Below are 19,875 nucleotides of genomic sequence, written 5' to 3'. Positions count from 1 at the left end.
TAAAGGATAGGGAAAATAAAAATTTAGATAATTATCAGGTGGAATGACAACATGATTTAAAGATAATTAAGAACTTATTTTATGGTTTCAAACCTTATTTAGCGTTATACATATTTATTTAAAACCACCATAGGTACACAAGTATAATAAATGTTGCCTTCAGATAAATTGGTTGCCTTCGATTATAATGATGTCTACGAACATCTTGGTTGCCTTCGAATAAGTCAGCATGCTTGACTTTGCCCCATGAGTCTTAGGGATATCCGGACCGTGGGAGAGAGGAATGCGGATCAAGTTGGCTAAATGTCTCATGAATCCAGCGAGGTTGTGGCTTGGGTCGACTTTGTGTTATCAAGACTTGCGAGGACGTGTCACCAACGGTGACATGAGGAATTGATGGTTAAATGACGGGTACAGGTGACACGAGGAATTGACAGTAATATGTGGGAATTGATGGAAAACAAGGGAATTGACGGTTAAATGACCGGTACACCTAGGTGGAAAGGATTTATTCTTTTATAATGTTTTCAAAAGTCTTGATGTTTTATTGGAATGCTTGACTACTTGGGAATTCTTGTACGAGTATATAAAGGAATATAATTGAGATTTCTAAATGTTTTTACAGAGGGGTTAGTATGTTCATATACTATTTTTTGAAAACCTTATTTTTGTCCACTCACATTATTAAATGTTTTGCACCCCCAAGCAGTAGTCATGTACCAGAGTGTCGCCACAGGGCTGTTACTACACTTCATCCATCCATTCCGCTACGTAGGATTTCTTTTGTAATCATGTTATTTCCTTGTAAATTTTGAACTAGTTGCTCTGATATTGCCCTAGGTTTTTGTATGACATGAGGCCGTCTTGTTGTGATTGAACTGTCTGAATGTAATTGAATGCATGCTGACAGTTGGGATATATATATATATGCTTGTTGACAGGTGGAAATTTCGGGAAATGAGCAAATTACACGGAACGTGAGCTAATCTGGATTCTAGTTAGAAGGGTAATTTGGTCATTTGTGCTCGGCACCCGCCAGGTGTCAGACACGCACAGGGTTCGGCTCGAATTCCAAAATGGAATTTGGGTCGGGTCTTATCACATTAAGTCATCCTGATTATGTGTTTTTTTATTTTTATAAATTAAATCCACTCATAGTGTCGAGTTTTTAACCCACCCTAATTTGAAATCATGGGTCTATCCTGATTAGGTGAACATAACTTGATAAACAAATATGAAAATTTAATCTAAAAGTGAAAGCAGAATATCATTTTTATAAGTAAGTGAAAGCAGATGAGTTGAACATTTAAGATGTGATCAAGTTTAATAAACTAAACACGTGGACATGGTGAAAACCTACGTTCATTTTTCAACCATGCATTATATATATCATGGTAGCTCGCTCAAGTGGCATTTTCGAGTGACTCTGCATGTTATATTATATATATATATTGGGTACTTTCTAGAGGTGTGGGGTTGAATTATCTCAACAGAAAAAAGAAAAGAAGAGGTCTAGGGTTGAATAATATGACCTGTAAAACTTTCCATGGCTAAGCTTATTCAACAGAAAGAGATAGAAAGGTCAAAGCTCCCATCCGTACACAAATATTCCATCGGCCCCCCATGTACAAGGTCTTCGTCAACCGCGACTGCTTCAGCGACAGCGACCATAGCAACTTTATGGTGAGCCATGGAAAGTTTTACAGGTCATATTATTCAACCTAGACCTCTTATTTTTCTTTTTTCCTTTAAATTTATGAAGCAAGCAACAGTCGACCTCACTCTGCTCAGCTGTTTGCAATGGACCTAGTAGCTTATCGCGTTCCATGACTCACTCATATTTTGGAACTTCTTGGCATAAATTTCCAACCCAAAATAAACCCACTTACCTATATATATATGTTACCTCATTGGCTTATTGTCCAAGACATTTCTCACTCACTCTTTGCTGAAAACCAAGTGATTCTAGAGCTAACAAATCACAGAGATTAAAAGAATGAAGTTTGGGAAGGAGTTTGTAACACAAATGGTGCCAGAATGGCAACAAGCATACATGGATTATGATTATCTAAAATCCCTCCTAAAAGAAATCCAACGCTTCAAGCAAAGACACAAGCCTCCACCAGCAGCTACCACACCCCGTAGTCCAAGGCTTTCATTGTACATAGCCTTCAGTGGTCTCATGTCGCAAAGCCTGCACAGCCAGCAACCCAACAGCAAATCCTCCACATCCCCTCTAGACATTGAAAGCCAAGCCATTCTTGTGAACTCTGTAAGACGTGATGGCTCCAAGAGCTACCAGACCACGTTTCTAATGGCTGCAGAGGAAGGGGGTATGCAGGAGTTGGAGTATTTTAGGAAGGTTGATGATGAATTCAATAAAGTGGACAAGTTTTATAGGTCTAAGGTGGATGAGGTGATGAAGGAAGCTGCTGTGCTCAACAAGCAAATGGATGCTTTCATTGCTTTTCGCATGAAAGTGGAGAATCCGCAGAGGTTGTTCGATTGGTCAGTGGAGATAACTCGTCTTGCTTCCGATGTTGCTGCTTCAACAGCTGCATTGGCAGCTTCCACTCCCCACGGAATCAGCGCACGCAGTAAGTAATGTTGTGCTTATTGTGCTATGTGTATTTTCTGAGCTCATATTGTGCTTGTGTCTAAAACTACGTCGCTTTAATATTATGTTTCGTGTGCAGGGAGGGCAGCCATGGCTATGGATCTGATCGAAGAGAGTGGATCAAATAGCCAGGAGGAACATTCTGGTGATGAAGAAAAAGATGGAACAAAGACTGAGAATGCTAAGACTCAAGAAAAGAAGGCAGAGAGCTTAAGAGGCGCTAGACCTTCGCCACTGGACATACTAAATCATGTGACAATGAATCACAAAGTTGAGACTCCGGTTTCAACCGTTAAAGGCTTCCTCAATGTGCCTCCACAGACAGAGCTCAAGTTCAGCAGAGAAAATCTGAAGAAAGTTGAAGAGCAGCTTAAGGGCGCTTTTATTGAATTTTACCGGAAACTTCAGCTTCTAAAGAGCTATAGGTAAGTTGAAGAGCAGTTTGGTTGGTTTTTTTCTCTTATTTTTCTTTCTTTTACCAGTGTAGCTAATTATTTTTGTTTTTCCATGAATGAAACAGCTTCTTGAATACGTTGGCTTTTTCAAAAATCATGAAAAAATATGATAAGGTATTTCTCAACACCAGAAATTCCTGAAAAAATGTTTGCTATTACATGTTATTAGTAAAATCTTTGTCAGTATTTCATTTGGTCTGTATTACTTTTGCAGATTACTTCAAGAGATACATCAAAATCTTACATGAATATGGTGGATAACTCCTACCTTGGCAGCTCTGACGAGGTGAGAATTCTTCATGCATAATGCTAAAAAGAAAGATTAAACAATTTAAACCTCAAATCTTTCTAAGACGATTGCCACCACTGCAGATCACCAAGCTTATGGAGAGGGTTGAAACTACATTCATAAAGTATTTCTCAAACTCAAATCGCAGAAAAGGAATGGTCGTCTTAAGGCCAAAAACAAAGATAGAAAGACATAGAATAACATTTGCCATGGGTAAGGCCTCTAGCTAAATCAGTATAGTTAAATTTCTTTCACTGAACAAGGACAGTTTTGGTATCAATTTCCTCCCTCTGAATCTGTTTATTTGAAATCTTTAGGTTGCTTTGCCGGATGCACAGCTGCTCTCACATTAACCCTTATTTTGATGGTACGTGCTCACAGTAACAAAGGAAAACCCCAGTACATGGACACCATGTTCCCCCTATACGGGTACTTATTAGGCCTTTGCTTTACTATCTTCTTCCCAAGTTTCCAACCAAAAAATAATACTCAATTTGCTCGACATGTTAAACTTTCTTGCAGCTTGTTTGGATTCATTTTTCTGCACTTGCTTATGTATGCCGGCAACATATACTTTTGGAGGCGATTCAGAGTCAATTACTCTTTCATATTTGGTTTCAAGCAAGGAACTGAGTTGGGCTACAGAGAGGTTCTTCTTCTCAGTTTTGGTCTGGCAGTGCTAGCACTTGCTTCTGTTCTCGCAAATCTTGACATGGAGATGGACCCCAAAACCAAAGATTACAAAGCACTAACCGAACTTCTCCCACTCTTCTTGGTTTTGGTAAGATCATAAATTCAACCATTTCATTTTTACACTTCTAGGATCACATACTGAACTAAATTCTTTTTATGCAGCTTGTAGTTTTGATATTATTATGCCCCTTCAACCTCATATATCGCTCAAGTCGCTACTTCTTCCTCGTTTGTCTGTTTCACTGTATCTGTGCTCCTCTGTATAAGGTAATTAAAGTCAATTTAAGGCACTTTTTGTCTTCTTCTTCAGAGTGAAACTGAATGAACTTAGTTGCATGGTCTAATTATCTGAAAATTTTGCTTCTTTTTCAGGTCACACTCCCGGATTTCTTCTTGGCAGATCAGTTAACTAGCCAGGTCAGTAAAATGATCCTCCCAAGTCCTAAATCACACATTGCAGTCATATTATTTTCCTGTTTTTCTTCTCTCTGTTTGAAATAACTGAGTGTCAATAAATTGTTTTCTTGTAGGTGCAAGCCATTAGAAGTCTGCAATTCTACGTTTGCTATTATGGTTGGGGAGACTACAAACTCAGACAAAACACTTGCAAATCAAACGATGTCTTCAACACTTTCACTTTCATCGTTGCTTGTATTCCGTATTGGTCTCGTCTCCTTCAGGTACACAGCTCATCCCTTCTTTTCTTGCAAATGTCCTCCTAAGAGCTTCATTATCCACCCCAGCCAGACACTTAGAAAAGTTTGCCATTCCATTTTCTTGCAGTGCCTCCGCCGTTTGGTTGAAGAGAAAGATCCCATGCAAGGTTACAATGGGCTGAAATATTTCTTCGCAATAGTAGCCGTTAGCATGAGGACAGCATACAATCTTGAGAGTCTTAAAAATGAAGTGAACTGGAAAATTCTTGCTGGGGTTTTCTCAATTGTTGCAGCAATCTATGGAACATATTGGGATCTTGTTGTGGATTGGGGACTTCTGCAACGCAATTCCAAGAACCGCTGGTTAAGAGACAAACTCTTGATCCCTTACAAAAGTGTATATTTCGGAGCCATGGTGAGTACTAGCTACGTTCTCTTGCCAAACTTATATATGCTTATATTGCAATGTGAAACACACGTTCAGGCAAGAACCAACTTGATCAATTGCAGGTTGTGCTTAGTATTTTCTGACTATTTTGGACAAAACAATGCAGGTGTTGAATGTGTTGCTGAGATTTGCCTGGTTGCAAACTGTTTTGAAATTCGATGTTTCTTTCATGCATACACAAACAATGATTGCGGTTGTGGCCAGCTTGGAAATAATCCGTCGTGGGATATGGAGTTTTTTCAGGTTGGAGAATGAGCATCTGAACAATGTTGGCAAGTACAGGGCGTTCAAGTCAGTGCCATTGCCCTTCAACTATGACGAAGACCAACGCAAACATGAGTAGCCAAAGAAACTACAATTTACAAAGAATGGAAATCAGAATCAGTGTTGGCCTTTTGTGAGGCAACAAGATGCAACCTTCGATTTTTGGAATGGTCTAAATGTTGCGAAATGCGGGTAAATGCACCGTGTGTAAATGTAAAGGCTCGGAATCCTACTTGGAGTAGATTTTGATCAATGCACACAACGAAAGAATTTCCAATTCTCAGACCAAATATATATTTTTTCCCAAATCATTCAATTACACTCTCATTGATTTTTGTTCTTTAATTTCTTTAAAACTCCAAAAAAAAGAGGCAAGGGTCAATAAACACCCATTTCTACGTGTATATGATGTGGTCAAACTTTGAGCTTTTGGAGAGATTAGAAGCTGGGTCTAGTTTAAAACCAATTAAATCTGATTTTTCCAGATTAAATCATCACTAATGGCAATTAATCTTGAGTGCTGCTAAATGAACCCTAAAATTAACTAAGTACACCCTACTATCAAAGTATTTTTTGGATTACTAATTTACCATAATATAAAATGACTAAAAAGGATATCTTGAATTGTGAAACATGACACCACATATTTTTAGGGTGTACTTAGATCATAGGGTGTACTCAGTTAATTTTAGGGTTCGTTTAGCAGCACTTTTTAAACACCATCTAAAACATGACACCACATATTTTTCCCTACACTTCTCTTCTTCTCCATCTTAGCATTTGGACAGCCGAACTCTTTTATCTCTCAAAACCAAGCCTAGCAGAGCCAGTCCTTTCAATCACTCTTCTTCTCCAAACTTATAATTTTTTCATTTTTCTCATCTTTCAATTCAGAAAATTCCCTAAAATATTTGAAGCTCCTTGTAAAAACTTGTTTTCTCCAATTTCCCTCGTCAAAAGTAGCCACACCAATCATATTGGGGCTTATATCAGCAAGCAAGGCAATCAGTTTTTTTTTTTTTTGGGTGGTCATGAATCAAAGATTTCATTGAAAAAAAGACAGAGACTACAGATAGCCTAACCTTGTCAACCCCTGACTAAGAAGGCAATCATAGTTGTTTTTTGGTTTTAGATATTGGATTCATTAAATAAATAAAAAATTATGAGAACGTTTTTGTATCATTAGTTAGATTTAGGATATATCAAAAGGAACAATATTATCCAGATTGTACAGTTAAAATTTTTGAGAATCAAAGCATGGAGAAAAAGGGATCATAGGGAGATCGATGAATGTTGTTGGTTTTTTTTTTTTTGGCAAGATAGAGTGTATTAGAGTGTACTATGGGTATTTTTGGTAGTTAAATAGAGTGTACTTAGTTAATTTTACATTTTAATTTAAATATTAGGGTGCACTTAGATCATAGGGTGTACTCAGTTAATTTTAGGGTTCATTTAGCAGCACTCTTAATCTTTAACCTGTAAGTTTATTTCTTGTAATTGGTTCGCAATGATTTGGGCCTCTAAGGCTGATTTCTGATTTTGGTAAAACAAAGCCCAAGTCACTGTTGTTGACATAGGCCAAAAGTTAGATGGGTTGGTGTGTGGAATTTAAACCCAAACAATGCCCCTTAAGTCTGAATCATTTTGAAACGGTTTCAGACTTAATAATTGGCCAATTAATGGTGCGGGCCAATTTGTTCCGTTAGCTCTAGCCCACGTCTGCCTATTAACTTGGATTTCATGGGCAAGTGGGCATTTAACGACTAGGTAATTTGGGCAACCCCTCTTCTTCCACGATCTTCTTCCTTTATGAGCATATAAGAACTCCTCCACTGTTCACTCGAAACCTAATCTGGTCAATAAAGACCCATTTCGGTTGCCAGGTTATGAAATTGTAGAAGCTCCTGCGTATCAGAACAAGAAAGAAAATAAAAAAAATTATTCAAAATAAATTTCTACGTGAATATGATGTGCTCAGAGTCATTGCATGGCCTTAAACAAAGATGAAGCCAATTACTTTTTCTTATTTAAGAAATTTGGAAAACTGTGAAAAATAATATATTTGGTGATGTGAAGTGGTAGAAAAACTTGTTATATAACGCACGCGTTGATTTGTAAAAGGCAAGTAAAAAACATAAAAGATTAGCCGCCAACAAACGCTCAGTGGCATAAATTATTTGACCCAATTATAAGAGGAAACAGGGACAGAAGCAGCGCACCTTTGAAGATTCTTCAACAATGTCTCCAATGCATTGCCAATTTGCCACTGTCCAGAAACTACGCACCTAAACTATTATATTACTAATACATAATTTTTCTTTATTTAAACTGTCTGAACTTATCACGTAAGTATCGTCTAATTAAACATTGTCACGAAACATTATTAATTAGGTGAACAAAATTTGGTAAACAAATATGAAAAATATAATGGTATCTTTGTCGTTGAATAAGTAAATGTGCCTTGTTTCTAATTGTGAAAGCAGAATATCATTTTTTAAGTAAATATGATTGGACATCATATATATCATGGTAGCTCAAGTTGCATTTTCGAGTGACTTTCCGATCTTTTTTTTTTATAATGTAAATATATTTTGGGGGGGGGGGGGGGGGGGGGGGGGGGGTGGGGTGGGGTTGGGGGACTTTCTAGAGGTCTAGGGGTACTTTCTAAATATATTCAACGTGTTCCGTGTGAATATATTCAACGTGTTCCGTGTGTAGTTAGGAACATAATCTATCCAACTTATTAATTAAAAGCTCGTCTCAGTACAAAAACCCCGGGGCCCCCACGAATAAGGTATTGGTCAACTGCGACTGCTTCATCGAGTACGGCAACCCCAAACCTTTTTTCTTTCTTGTAATTGACCAAAAAGGACAAAACTTTGTTTAAAAATAATAATAATAATAATAATTTAGGGGATGAAGCAACAGAGAAGCTCACTCTGCTCAGCTATTTTGGCTGCCTAGCCTCTGTATTTAGAATAGAGACCTTATCGCCTTCTATGACTCACTCATATTTTGAAACTTCTTTGCATAAATTTTCAACCCAAAAACAAACAAGAGCATAAATATTTAATTTTATTTAGATATATATGTTACGTACCTCTTAGAAACCCAATTACCTCGTTGGCTCATTGTCCTTGACATTTCTCACTCGCTCTTTGCTCTGCTAAGTTCCTGCAAAAGGAACCCAATTTAGCTAAGCACCAATCTGAGGGGCTCTTTTCAGTTTTTTCACACTCAAAATAGGTTGCTGAAAACCAAGTGACTTAATTTCTAGAGCTAACAATTCACAGAGCTTAAAAAATATATATATGAAGTTTGGGAAGGAGTTCGCAACACAATTGGTGCCAGAATGGCAGCAAGCATACATGGATTATGATTATCTAAAATCCCTCCTAAAAGAAATCCAACGCAGCAAGCAAAGACACAAGCCTCCAGCTGCCACCACACCGCGCAGTCACCGCCTAACGCGAAGGCTCACATTGTACAGAGCCTTCAGTGGTCTCACGTCGCGAAGCCGTCACAGCCATCAGCAACCCAACAGCCCATCCTCCATATCCCCTGTCGACATCGAAAGCCAAGCCATTCTTGTGAACTCTGTGAGACGTGATGGCTCCGAGAACTACCAGACCACGTTTCTAATGGCTGCAGAGGAAGGAGGCGTGCAGGAGTTGGAGTATTTTAGAAAGGTTGATGATGAGTTCAATAAAGTGGACAAGTTTTATAGGTCTAAGGTGGATGAGGTGATGAAGGAAGCTGCTGTTCTCAACAAGCAAATGGATGCTTTCATCGCGTTTCGCATCAAAGTGGAGAATCCGCAGAGGCCGTTCAATTGGTCAGTGGAGATTACTCGTCTTGCTTCCGATGTTGCTGCTTCAACAGCTGCCTTGGCAGCTTCCACTCCCCGCGGAGTCAGAGCAAGCAGTAAGTAGTGTTGTGCTTATCGTGATGATATGTGTATTTTCTGCGCTGATATTGTGCTTATGTCTAAAACTACGTCGTTTTATCGTGTGCAGGGCGCGCAGCCATGGCTATGGATGTGATCGAAGAGAGTGTATCAAATAGCCAGGAGGAACATTCTGGTGATGAAGAAAAAGATGGAAAAAAGACAGAGAATGTTATGATTCAAGAAAAGAAGGCAGAGAACTTCAGAGACACTAGACCTGCACCACTGGACATACTAAATTATGTGACAATGAATCACACTGTTGAGACTCCGCGTTCGACCATTAAAGGCTTCCTCAATGTGCCTCCACAGACAGAGCTCAAGTTCAGCAGAGATAATCTGAAGAAAGTTGAAGAACAGCTTAAAGGGGCTTTCATTGAATTTTACCGGAAACTTCGGCTTCTAAAGAGCTATGGGTAAGATTAAACTTAGGTACCTAGTTTGGTTGTTTTATATTTTTATCTGTGTTGCTAATTATTTTTCCATGAATGAAACAGCTTCTTGAATACGTTGGCTTTTTCAAAGATCATGAAGAAATATGACAAGGTATTTCCCTACCCAGTATAAGTTATAACTTTCAACACCATAAATTCCTGAAAGAATGTTTTGAATAAACTTCTATGCCAATATTTAGGTGATTGGTATGCATATAGAATGGAAGAATAAAAGCAAAGAATAGAAAATGCTAAGTCTCTCAGTTTTCTCACATGAGGGTCGACTTTTCTCTCTGCCATCTCTCTTGCGTTTTGGTTTGCACCCTCTCTGTTTGAGAGTCTCCTCACCCTCTGTTGGTGATTTTGCTTGGGCTTTATGCTCATATCTGGTGGTTCTTATCCACCCTTTTCCATAGCCAGTGTTGTTTTCCTCTTTTTTCCCCATCTCCTCTTCCTTTCCTTGTCCCAAAACTCAGATCTTGGATCGCTCCCTGCTCGGCTCGAATTCACGCAACCTCTTCCGCTCTACTGTGTCATCCTCTTCAGATCCATGGCTCCATGTTGGCATCTGTTGGAGTGTGATTTTGGAATCTCCTTAAAGTGCTTTTGTCGCTTATCGGTCGCTGGAGGCTGTATACATCCTCCCAAGACATCTCTCCGAGTTCCTATGTTCTTTGTTCTTGGTGCTATCTTGATGGTGGAGTTGCTGGGTTCCTTCGGTGCTTGTGCAGATTAGTGGTTCTCCCTCCATGTGGTGGCGGCTAGGGTTTTTTTTAGGTTTGTTTGTTATTTTGTTAGCCCTAGTTTGTTTGTTTTGTTGGGCTTTTGTTTGCTCTGGCGTGGGCTTTTGTTACTTTTTTCTTTTTGTTGGATCTTGTTTATTGTGTGTGGTTGGGCTTTTGCTGTGGGATTGTGTTTGTGATCCTATGTCATTGGGCTATCTACCATAATTTTCTTATCTAATGAATTTCAGTTTGACCAAAAAAAAAAAAAAAAAAATGGAAGAATAAATGAAACTTAAGCTTTTAGATCTCTTATCAGTAAAATCTTTGTCAGTATTTCCTTTGGTGGATAATTTTGGTCTGTATTACTTATTTTTTTAGCCCCATTACTTTTGCAGATTACTTCAAGAGATACATCAAAACCTTACATGAATATGGTGGATAACTCCTACCTTGGCAGCTCTGAGGAGGTGAGAATTCTTCATGCATAATGCTAAAGATAGGAAAGACAATTCAACCTTAAATCTTTCTAAGATATATGTTGAAAGGATTATGAATTTTTGTTCGTAGTAAATAACATTGTTGCTTTGCTCAAATGTGCGAATTTTTGTTGAGACAGACTTATTCTAGCGAATTTTTAGTCGGGATAGACTTATCCGGCGTGTTTTGTACGGCAAAGACCTTTCCCGCCTAATTTTTGTTAAGGAAGACCTATCACGGCAATTTGTCTAGTAGGCGAATTTTTTGTCGGACAAATTTCTCTTACATGCTCTGACATTCTTATGATTTTAGGCTTATTATCACAAATCGTCCCTAAGGTTTACGAAACTATCATATTGCATCCTTAATGTTTTTTTGTGTCATTCATGATCCTCAAGGTTAGTATGTGTGATCACAAATGGTCCCTGCCGTTAGGTTCCGTCAAAAACTCCGTTAGTTTGCTAACATGGCATATATATATATATATATCACAAATCATCCTTGAGGTTCACACATCTATCACAAATGGTCCCTGTGAAATTTTTAATTTTTTAATTTAAAATTCATAAAATTTTGGTTTTCTTTTTTATATTATTTAAAAATATATATTGTATTTTAAATACATATGACACTATATTTTTGAAGATGTGGGCTCCACATATATGCCACATCAACAAACTAATGAAGTTTTTTTTAAAATAATTTAAAATTCATAAAATTTAAAAATGAAAAAAACCATTTATAGAAGGATTTTAACCTTGAGGACCATTTATGAACCCTAAACCCTTGGTTTTTTCATTTTTAAATTTTATGAATTTTAAATTATTTTTTAAAAACTCCATTAGTTTTGTTGATGTGGCATATATGAGGAGCCCACATCTACAATAATATAGTGTCGTGTGTATTTAAAATACAATATATATTTTTAAATAATTTAAAATTCATAAGATTTTAAAAAGAAAACCAAAATTTTATGAATTTTAAATGAAAAAAATTAAAAAAATATTTGCAGGAACCATCTGTGACAGGTGCGTGAACCTCAGGGATATTTTGTTATATATATATATATATGCCACATCAGCAAACTAACGGAGTTTTTGACGGAACCTAACGGCAGAGACCATTTGTGATCACACATACTAACCTTGAAGACCACCAATGACACAAAAAAACATTAAGGATGTAATCTGATAGTTTCGTAAACCTTAGGGACATTTTGTGATAATAAGCCATGATTTTATTTGGAGGCTATCTGAAGCTTGGCCTAAAGTTCTTTCTAATCTGATATGGCACTTGCCACCACTGCAGGTTACCAAGCTTATGGAGAGGGTTGAAACTACGTTCATCAAGCATTTCTCAAACTCAAATCGCAGAAAAGGAATGGCCGTCTTAAGGCCAAAAGCAAAGATAGAAAGACATAGGATAACATTTGCCATGGGTAAGGCCTCTAGCTAAATCAGTAGAGTTAAATTTTTTAACACTGAACAAGGACAGTTTTGGTATCAATTTCCTCCCTTTGAATCTGTTTATTGGAAATGTTTAGGTTGCTTTGCTGGCTGCACAGCTGCTCTTATATTAGCACTTATTTTGATGGTGCGTGCTCGCAATATTAACAATGCCAAGAATCCTGAATTTGACAAAGGAAAAACCCAGTACATGGATAACATGTTTCCCTTATACAGGTACTTATAATTAGGCCTTTGCTTTACTATTCTTCTTCCCAAGTTTCCAACCAAAAAATAATACTCAATTCGTTTGACATGTTAAACTTTCTTGCAGCTTGTTTGGATTCATTTTTCTGCACATGCTTATGTATGCCGGCAACATATACTTTTGGAGGCGGTTCAGAGTCAATTACTCTTTCATATTTGGTTTCAAGCAAGGAACTGAGTTGGGCTACAGAGAGGTTCTTCTTCTCAGTTTTGGTCTGGCAGTGCTAGCACTTGCTTCTGTGCTCTCAAATCTTGACATGGAGATGGACCCCAAAACCAAAGATTACAAAGCACTAACCGAACTTCTCCCTCTCTTCTTGGTTTTGGTAAGATCATAAATTCAACCATTTCATTTTTACAGCTACATTGGCTCATCACACTTCTAGGATCATATACTGAACTAAATTCTTTTTATGCAGCTTGTAGTTTTGATATTATTATGCCCCTTCAACCTCATATATCGCTCAAGTCGCTACTTCTTCCTCGTTTGTCTGTTTCACTGTATCTGTGCTCCTCTGTATAAGGTAATTAAAGTCAATTTAAGACACTTTTTGTCTTCTTCTTCAAAGTGAAACTGAATGAACTTAGTTGCATGGTCTAATTATCTGAAAATTTTGCTTCTGTTTCAGGTCACACTCCCGGATTTCTTCTTGGCAGATCAGTTAACTAGCCAGGTCAGTAAAATGATCCTCCCAAGTCCTAAATCACACATTGCAGTCATATTATTTTCCTGTTTTTCTTCTCTCTGTTTGAAATAACTGAGTGTCAATAAATTGTTTTCTTGTAGGTGCAAGCCATTAGAAGTCTGCAATTCTACGTTTGCTATTATGGTTGGGGAGACTACAAACTCAGACAAAACACTTGCAAATCAAACGATGTCTTCAACACTTTCACTTTCATCGTTGCTTGTATTCCGTATTGGTCTCGTCTCCTTCAGGTACACAGCTCATCCCTTCTTTTCTTGCAAATGTCCTCCTAAGAGCTTCATTATCCGCCCCAGCCAGACACTTAGAAAAGTTTGCCGTTCCATTTTCTTGCAGTGCCTCCGCCGTTTGGTTGAAGAGAAAGATCCCATGCAAGGTTACAATGGGCTGAAATATTTCTTCACAATAGTAGCCGTTAGCATGAGGACAGCATACAATCTTGAGAGTCTTAAAAATGAAGTGAACTGGAAAATTCTTGCTGGGGTTTTCTCAATTGTTGCAGCAATCTATGGAACATATTGGGATCTTGTTGTGGATTGGGGACTTCTGCAACGCAATTCCAAGAACCGCTGGTTAAGAGACAAACTCTTGATCCCTTACAAAAGTGTATATTTCGGAGCCATGGTGAGTACTAGCTACGTTCTCTTGCCAAACTTATATATGCTTATATTGCAATGTGAAACACACGGTCTTGATCAATTGCAGGTTGTGCTTAATATTTTCTGACTATTTTGGACAAAACAATGCAGGTGTTGAATGTGTTGCTGAGATTTGCCTGGTTGCAAACTGTTTTGAATTTCGATGTTTCTTTCATGCATAGACAAACAATGATTGCGGTTGTGGCCAGCTTGGAAATAATCCGTCGTGGGATATGGAGTTTTTTCAGGTTGGAGAATGAACATCTGAACAATGTTGGCAAGTACAGGGCGTTCAAGTCAGTGCCATTGCCCTTCAACTATGATGAAGACCAAGGCAAACATGAGTAGCCAAAGAAACTACAATTTACAAATTATGGAAATCAGAATCAGTGTTGGCCTTTTGTGCTTCAACAAGCTGCAACCTTTGAGGAAACAGGGGGCACATGTCACAAAACTAAGGAGGAAACAGAGGGCACAGTGGATTTCGTAACAGGAAAATTGGACTCCTAGTGATATAGATAAATCCTACACCAATTTCCATAAACAAACCCAAAAAATAACAGCTAGCCTTATTGAATTTAATTTTTATTATTAAATTATTTTGATGCCCTATTGAGTGTTTTGGGTTTTATTATGAGGTTTTGGGGTTGAGTTTGTTTTAAGAAATGGATGGCAGTTTGTAATTTATAAGAAGTTCGAAGCTTCTTTGTTATGTTGTAAATGAGTTTTTGGTGCATTTCTAAAGTCTATTTCATATAGGGTTTTTATAATTTGGCCCTCTGTATTGGGTATAATAGTGAATCTCTCTTGTTTTTAAAAATTATTTATTGATGAATGCAGTTGCATTTGTATTTCTTTTAGTCTTTTTTTTTTTTTTGGGGAAAATCGTAAATGCAATTCATCACATTTACGTAATGTAATCGCATTGACCAAAGATTAATTAACAGATCGACCATTTGGGGTCTCATCAGAAACAGAGTTCTTTTCTTTGTTATTCTTAGTATTACTTTATTTTTAGTTTTAGTTTTTTGTGGTCAACTAACAGCCAGGCCAGCCAAGTTAGAGGAAATTATTCCAGCATGATCAATGGTTAAATAATCAATTAGATATCAGAAAATTTTGATAGTTGACCTTATCTAGAATTAGAATAGTTCCGTGTCGTAAACTTCCCTGTATACAATTTCATATGAACACGAACCAGAGAAGTTTTGTTCACAATAAAAAACGAACAAGACAATTCCATATCAGCCTATGCTAATTGGGTATTGCCAAAAATCAACCACAGGACATACTTGTGTTCTTTGTTTGTTGCATCTTAATGATTTACCTGGCATGCCTAAACCGTCTTCTTCCCCATCACCGAAGGCTTGCAGTACAGAATTGTGGAAGCTCTCAACACTGCAGATTTCACTCTGATATGGTGCATGATGGGAGGCAGATTGTATCATGTTCACTCATCCTTGTCAGCGTCCTCATCATAGTAACTGAAAGGAAGAGGGACAGACTTGAAAGCGCGGTACTCGCCTACATTGTTTAGGTGCTCGTTCTCTAATCTGATTGAATTGTACACGTTAATTGGTCAAGGCTTTCCCAAAATATACATTTCAAAACTGTAAGTCTCAGTGTTGAATTTCATGAGGAAAAAAATACCTGAAGAAGCTCCAGATGCCACGACGAATGACCTCTAGGAAAGCGATGATGGTTGATATTGTCATTTTATGAACGGTACTCAGTTTAAATTCCAACACCAACTGCATCCAAGCAAGTCGCAATACTACATTCAAGACCTGAAATGGATTCCCATAAGCATATTGAATTAATAGCAGAAACTGTAACATAAAACCACATCACTCTAGAATTCATCAGTCGCATTACCATGGCTGCAAAGTATATGATCTTGTGTGAAACTAGAAGTCTATCTCTCAAATACTTGTTCTTTGATTTTGTTCGCAGAAGGCCCCAGTCTACTACAATGTCCCAATACATATTCATTGTTGTTGCAACAGCCGAGCATATCAAAGCCAACACCATCCAGGATGTCTTTCCCTTTTTTAGTTCATAAGCAGTTCTTATAATAACAGCAACAATTGTTGAAAAGTATTTTAAACCATTGCACATGTGCTTCACATCCTTTTCTTCACAAAATCGACGTATGCACTGCAAGACAACATATGCTATCTGTCAGTTCATCTTTTCGCCGCACAGAAGAGGTGATTTTTCAATGATTAGTATGAAAACTGTAAGCTAAAACATAGGTGATACTATCTATCTCCGTATACTTTTCCATCATGGACAAAAGTAGCACACGCCTCAGAACATACTAGAAAGTAAAAATGTAATGAGACCTGTAGGAAGCGCATCCAAAATGGTATGACAGCAATAATGAAATATAAAGTATTGTAGACACCATGACTATGGCACTTGGTTTGCCTCCTTGAGTATTCTCCCAAACCATAGTAGCAAATGTATAACACAAAACTCCTTAAGGCTTGCACCTGAGACCAAACAGAATTAAAGATCTCAGTAAAAACTGCGTCATAAGTTATTACTAATTGAAGCCAATAAAGGTACAAGGAAGCTTTAAAACCTGGCTAGTAAGCTGGTCTGCCAAGAAAAAGTCTGGAAATGTCTCCTGCAAAATGAATGGTAAGACTTATTTATATTTAGCTCCATTGTCTACTTATTTCTATTGGATTGTTTCCCCATGCATTACCGGGTAAAGAGGGGCACATATGCAGCGGAATAAGCACCAAATGAAGAAGAAACGACTTGAACGGTATATGATGTTGAAAGGGCAGAAGGTGATGGCAAGGACCAACTGCACAGAGAAAGGTAACACTGTAATTTGCACAAACTAAGGAAGTTTTAAAACAAAGGCAACAGGCTTTACTTCAGTTAAAAAAAAAGATTACGCAGCAGAAATAAATTTTGAAAATCAAGCTTAAAGGATTCCACAAAGAAAACTTCAGCTACTTTTAAAAAATCTTACAATAAGTAAGCCCAAAGGAACCAATTCAGTGAGTGTCTTGTATTTTTCAGCACTTGAGTCCATGTCCAAGTGTAAGTTTGCCAGGAGACCACCCAATGCAAGTACTGCAAGACCAGAACTAAGGAGGAAAACTTCCCGGTAACCCAACTCAGTTCCTTTCTTGAAACCAAATATAAAGGCATAGTTGACTCGATAACGCCTCCAAAAGTATATATCTGCTGCATACATGAGCAGGTGTAGAGTGATGTATCCAAATAAACTGCAAGGAAACCCACTTACGTGTTAGAGAAAATACAGGTCAAATGAATAGTAGAACTTTTCATAGTAGAATACCAGAGGGCTATTGATTACCTGTAGAGTGGGAAAATATTTTCCAAGTACTGTGCACCCTCCTCCTTATCCATTAGTTTTCGAGCTTCTATTCTTAATATAATAGCAACCATTAGTGCAATTGAGCAACCACAAAAGAAACCTGAAAGTCAAAATAAAATAGGAATTAATTAGTGACACTGACAGAAATCCTCCTTTTCATACTTAAATTACTTGCATAAAGCACTGGAAAAACATGTTGCGCAGTCATCTTTGTATAAAATGGTTGATCAGAAAGGTTAATTGGCACTAACAATACTTACCGGAGAAAAATGTTACACCATGCTTTTCTCTTTTTGCTTTTGGTCTCAATGACTTCATACCTTCCCTGCGATTTGAGTTTGAAAAGTTTTGAATGAAGGTAGCCTCCGCCCTCTCCAAGAGGTTAGTAACCTATATAAAACGTAATGCAACAGTAACTGAATAGAAGATATTCATAAAACAATTGCATATATTGAATTATGAATGCTGAAATGATTAACAACAGAAGATCAGCAAATACATATGACAAACCTCGTCAGAACTGCCAAAATCCGAGTTATCGACTATTAGCATGTATGATCTGGCTGCTCTTCTTGATGTGATCTGTGGTTATTATCATGGATTTTTCATCAGAATACTTTGTTTCAAGAGGATATACGCAGAATTCTGACACAATTAGGTTTGAAGTGTATCTCTTACCTTCTCATACTTTTTCATAATCTTTGAAAATGCTGAGAGGTTCATAAAACTGGTTCATCCATTTGCAAAAGTGTAAGTACATAATACTTGGACAACCCAATCAAAGGCAAGAAAATGTATCCAAAGTGGAAGGCATGCTGACACAACAACTTTTTATCACCTGTAGTGCTTAAGCAGTTGAAGCTTATGGTAAAATTGAATGAACACAGCTCTTAGTCGTTCTTCCACTCTCTTCAGCTCCTCTTTATCAAAGCTCAACTCTTCTTCTCTGGAGTCTTTAAAAACACATTTTATGGTTGATATTGGAGATTCAAGTGTATTCTTAATCTTCACATGCTCAAGAACCTCCAGAGGATCTTCTTGGTAGTCATAGATATTCAACACCTCTCTGTCATCACTACCAGGATTTTTTATATGGGTTGGATTGACTTCTGAAGCACCGGGGCTCGGTTCTCGCTGATGCTTCTCATTTTCAGATGTCAAACCCATAGGCTCATTTCCTGCACATTTGGCAGGAAATTTTAACTAGATGATCTCATTAACAGATATTTGACTGTGATCATCAACCAGAACTTCATAATTAACCGCTCCTGATTAAGTGTTAATCCCAAAGAAAACCATCCAGTTTCAGATGATTAAGTGTTATATTTTCACAGCATGCAAGCCTTCTATCTAGCATATACATTCATATATAGCATGATCTTACTTCTGCATTTACCTGAAGTGTCAGCTGCACTTGACTTATTACTTGTCAGCGGCACTGCAGAATTCCTATGTCTCTTTGAATTAGAACCATATTGTTTTCGATTCTTCACTTTAATCCTGAGTGCAACCAAAGCCTCCATTTGTTTATCCAAATGATTTGCTTCTTGCTTCACCTCCTTCACCTTGTCCTTGTAAAAAGTATTGACCTTGTTGAGCTCTTCGTCGAGTTTTCTGAAGAATGTTACCTCAATTTCTCCACCCTCTTCAGACTGCTTCAGGAACTTGGTCTTGTAAAACTGCCTGCAACCATCTCCGTGCAATGTGTTGACATCTATCACTTGGTCCTCGATATCTCCATGGAGACTGCTAATTTGTAGCTCTATTCCACTGATGGTTCTGTTAGGAGGAGGAGCACCAGCAGCAGCAGTTTTGTGGTCTAATAAGTCTCTAGAGTGCTTCCTTTGCTTGTATTCTCTGAGCTCCCTTAGTATCCTCTTGAGACCATTATAATCCATGTAGGCTTCTGCCCACTCAGGCACCATTTTCTTCTTGAACTCTTTCCCGAATTTCATCTTTCTTGATGGTTGATTGCAAAAGTGCTTATGTTACAGGATTAAAAAAAAAAGCTCTTCTTAACTAACAGAGCAAATCTTCATGAAGCAGATAAAGCAGAACATTGACAAAATGGAGTTGAGCCAAAAAACCCAATGAGAGAATGAACTCAATACAATCTCATTAGTTTATTTATTGCAGTAATTTGTTTATAATTTACACGTGCACCCACATAGAGCGAGTCAAATCATCAAGTACCCAAGAAGTTGACGAAGAAAGTGAGAGTAAAATTAACAAAGTAATGTTAAATATACCTTTGCTTTTCATTTACTTAAACCCCAACTAAGAATTAATGCAGGCAGATGGGTTTTTCTCAGAGACCCATCTACGAAACCGCCATTTCCCCACCTCTTTCTTCGTCTCCAAGTTGCCAGGCCAGAGAGCAAGAGTCACACCAAGTGAAGTCAGTTGGTTATGCAGCTATATATATATATATATATATATATATATATATATGCAGA

General features: G+C 37.7%; 3 protein-coding genes and 1 long non-coding RNA gene across 5 annotated transcripts; 2 read left to right on the top strand and 2 right to left on the bottom strand.

The window, feature by feature from the left end:
* The first annotated feature begins 1,773 nt into the window (after positions 1-1,773).
* LOC110751442 (phosphate transporter PHO1 homolog 3-like) lies at positions 1,774-5,749 on the top strand. The gene is made up of 12 exons (XM_021951917.2): positions 1,774-2,597; positions 2,697-3,042; positions 3,138-3,186; positions 3,287-3,358; positions 3,445-3,574; positions 3,679-3,790; positions 3,884-4,142; positions 4,217-4,321; positions 4,427-4,471; positions 4,585-4,734; positions 4,838-5,125; positions 5,265-5,749. Exons 1-12 carry the CDS (start codon positions 1,997-1,999, stop codon positions 5,499-5,501), a joined length of 2,394 nt encoding a protein of 797 aa, XP_021807609.1. The 5' UTR covers positions 1,774-1,996; the 3' UTR covers positions 5,502-5,749.
* A 1,295-nt stretch (positions 5,750-7,044) lies between these two features.
* On the bottom strand, positions 7,045-8,463 carry LOC110751305 (uncharacterized). The gene is made up of 2 exons (XR_002525848.2): positions 7,642-8,463; positions 7,045-7,326 (listed from the first exon to the last, which is right to left on the bottom strand). It is a non-coding gene; the product is annotated as an uncharacterized LOC110751305 (long non-coding RNA).
* Positions 8,464-8,539: 76 nt separating this feature from the next.
* LOC110751303 (phosphate transporter PHO1 homolog 3-like) lies at positions 8,540-14,911 on the top strand. The gene is made up of 12 exons (XM_021951747.2): positions 8,540-9,346; positions 9,439-9,784; positions 9,866-9,914; positions 10,923-10,994; positions 12,313-12,442; positions 12,548-12,686; positions 12,784-13,042; positions 13,136-13,240; positions 13,346-13,390; positions 13,504-13,653; positions 13,757-14,044; positions 14,170-14,911. The coding sequence occupies exons 1-12, from the start codon at positions 8,734-8,736 to the stop codon at positions 14,404-14,406; spliced, it is 2,433 nt and encodes an 810-aa protein (XP_021807439.2). The 5' UTR covers positions 8,540-8,733; the 3' UTR covers positions 14,407-14,911.
* Positions 14,912-15,192: 281 nt separating this feature from the next.
* On the bottom strand, positions 15,193-19,816 carry LOC110751407 (phosphate transporter PHO1 homolog 10). 2 transcript variants are annotated; one of them, XM_021951877.2, is made up of 14 exons: positions 19,669-19,816; positions 18,816-19,401; positions 18,258-18,597; positions 18,098-18,146; positions 17,930-18,001; positions 17,680-17,809; positions 17,399-17,519; positions 17,048-17,306; positions 16,772-16,876; positions 16,646-16,690; positions 16,404-16,553; positions 15,934-16,215; positions 15,709-15,845; positions 15,193-15,611 (listed from the first exon to the last, which is right to left on the bottom strand). In XM_021951877.2, the coding sequence occupies exons 2-14, from the start codon at positions 19,372-19,374 to the stop codon at positions 15,509-15,511; spliced, it is 2,352 nt and encodes a 783-aa protein (XP_021807569.1). In that variant the 5' UTR covers positions 19,375-19,401; positions 19,669-19,816; the 3' UTR covers positions 15,193-15,508. The 2 variants fall into 2 exon arrangements, with proteins under 2 accessions (XP_021807569.1, XP_088109105.1); XM_088252979.1 differs by lacking the exon at positions 16,404-16,553.
* Between the last annotated feature and the right edge of the window lie 59 nt (positions 19,817-19,875).

This window comes from Prunus avium, chromosome 1 (assembly GCF_965620075.1).
Source record: "Prunus avium chromosome 1, drPruAviu1.hap1.1, whole genome shotgun sequence".
Classification (NCBI taxonomy): domain Eukaryota; kingdom Viridiplantae; phylum Streptophyta; class Magnoliopsida; order Rosales; family Rosaceae; genus Prunus; species Prunus avium.
The sequence above is the reverse complement of the archived record's forward strand: the minus strand, read 5'-3'. Positions and strand labels throughout refer to the sequence as shown.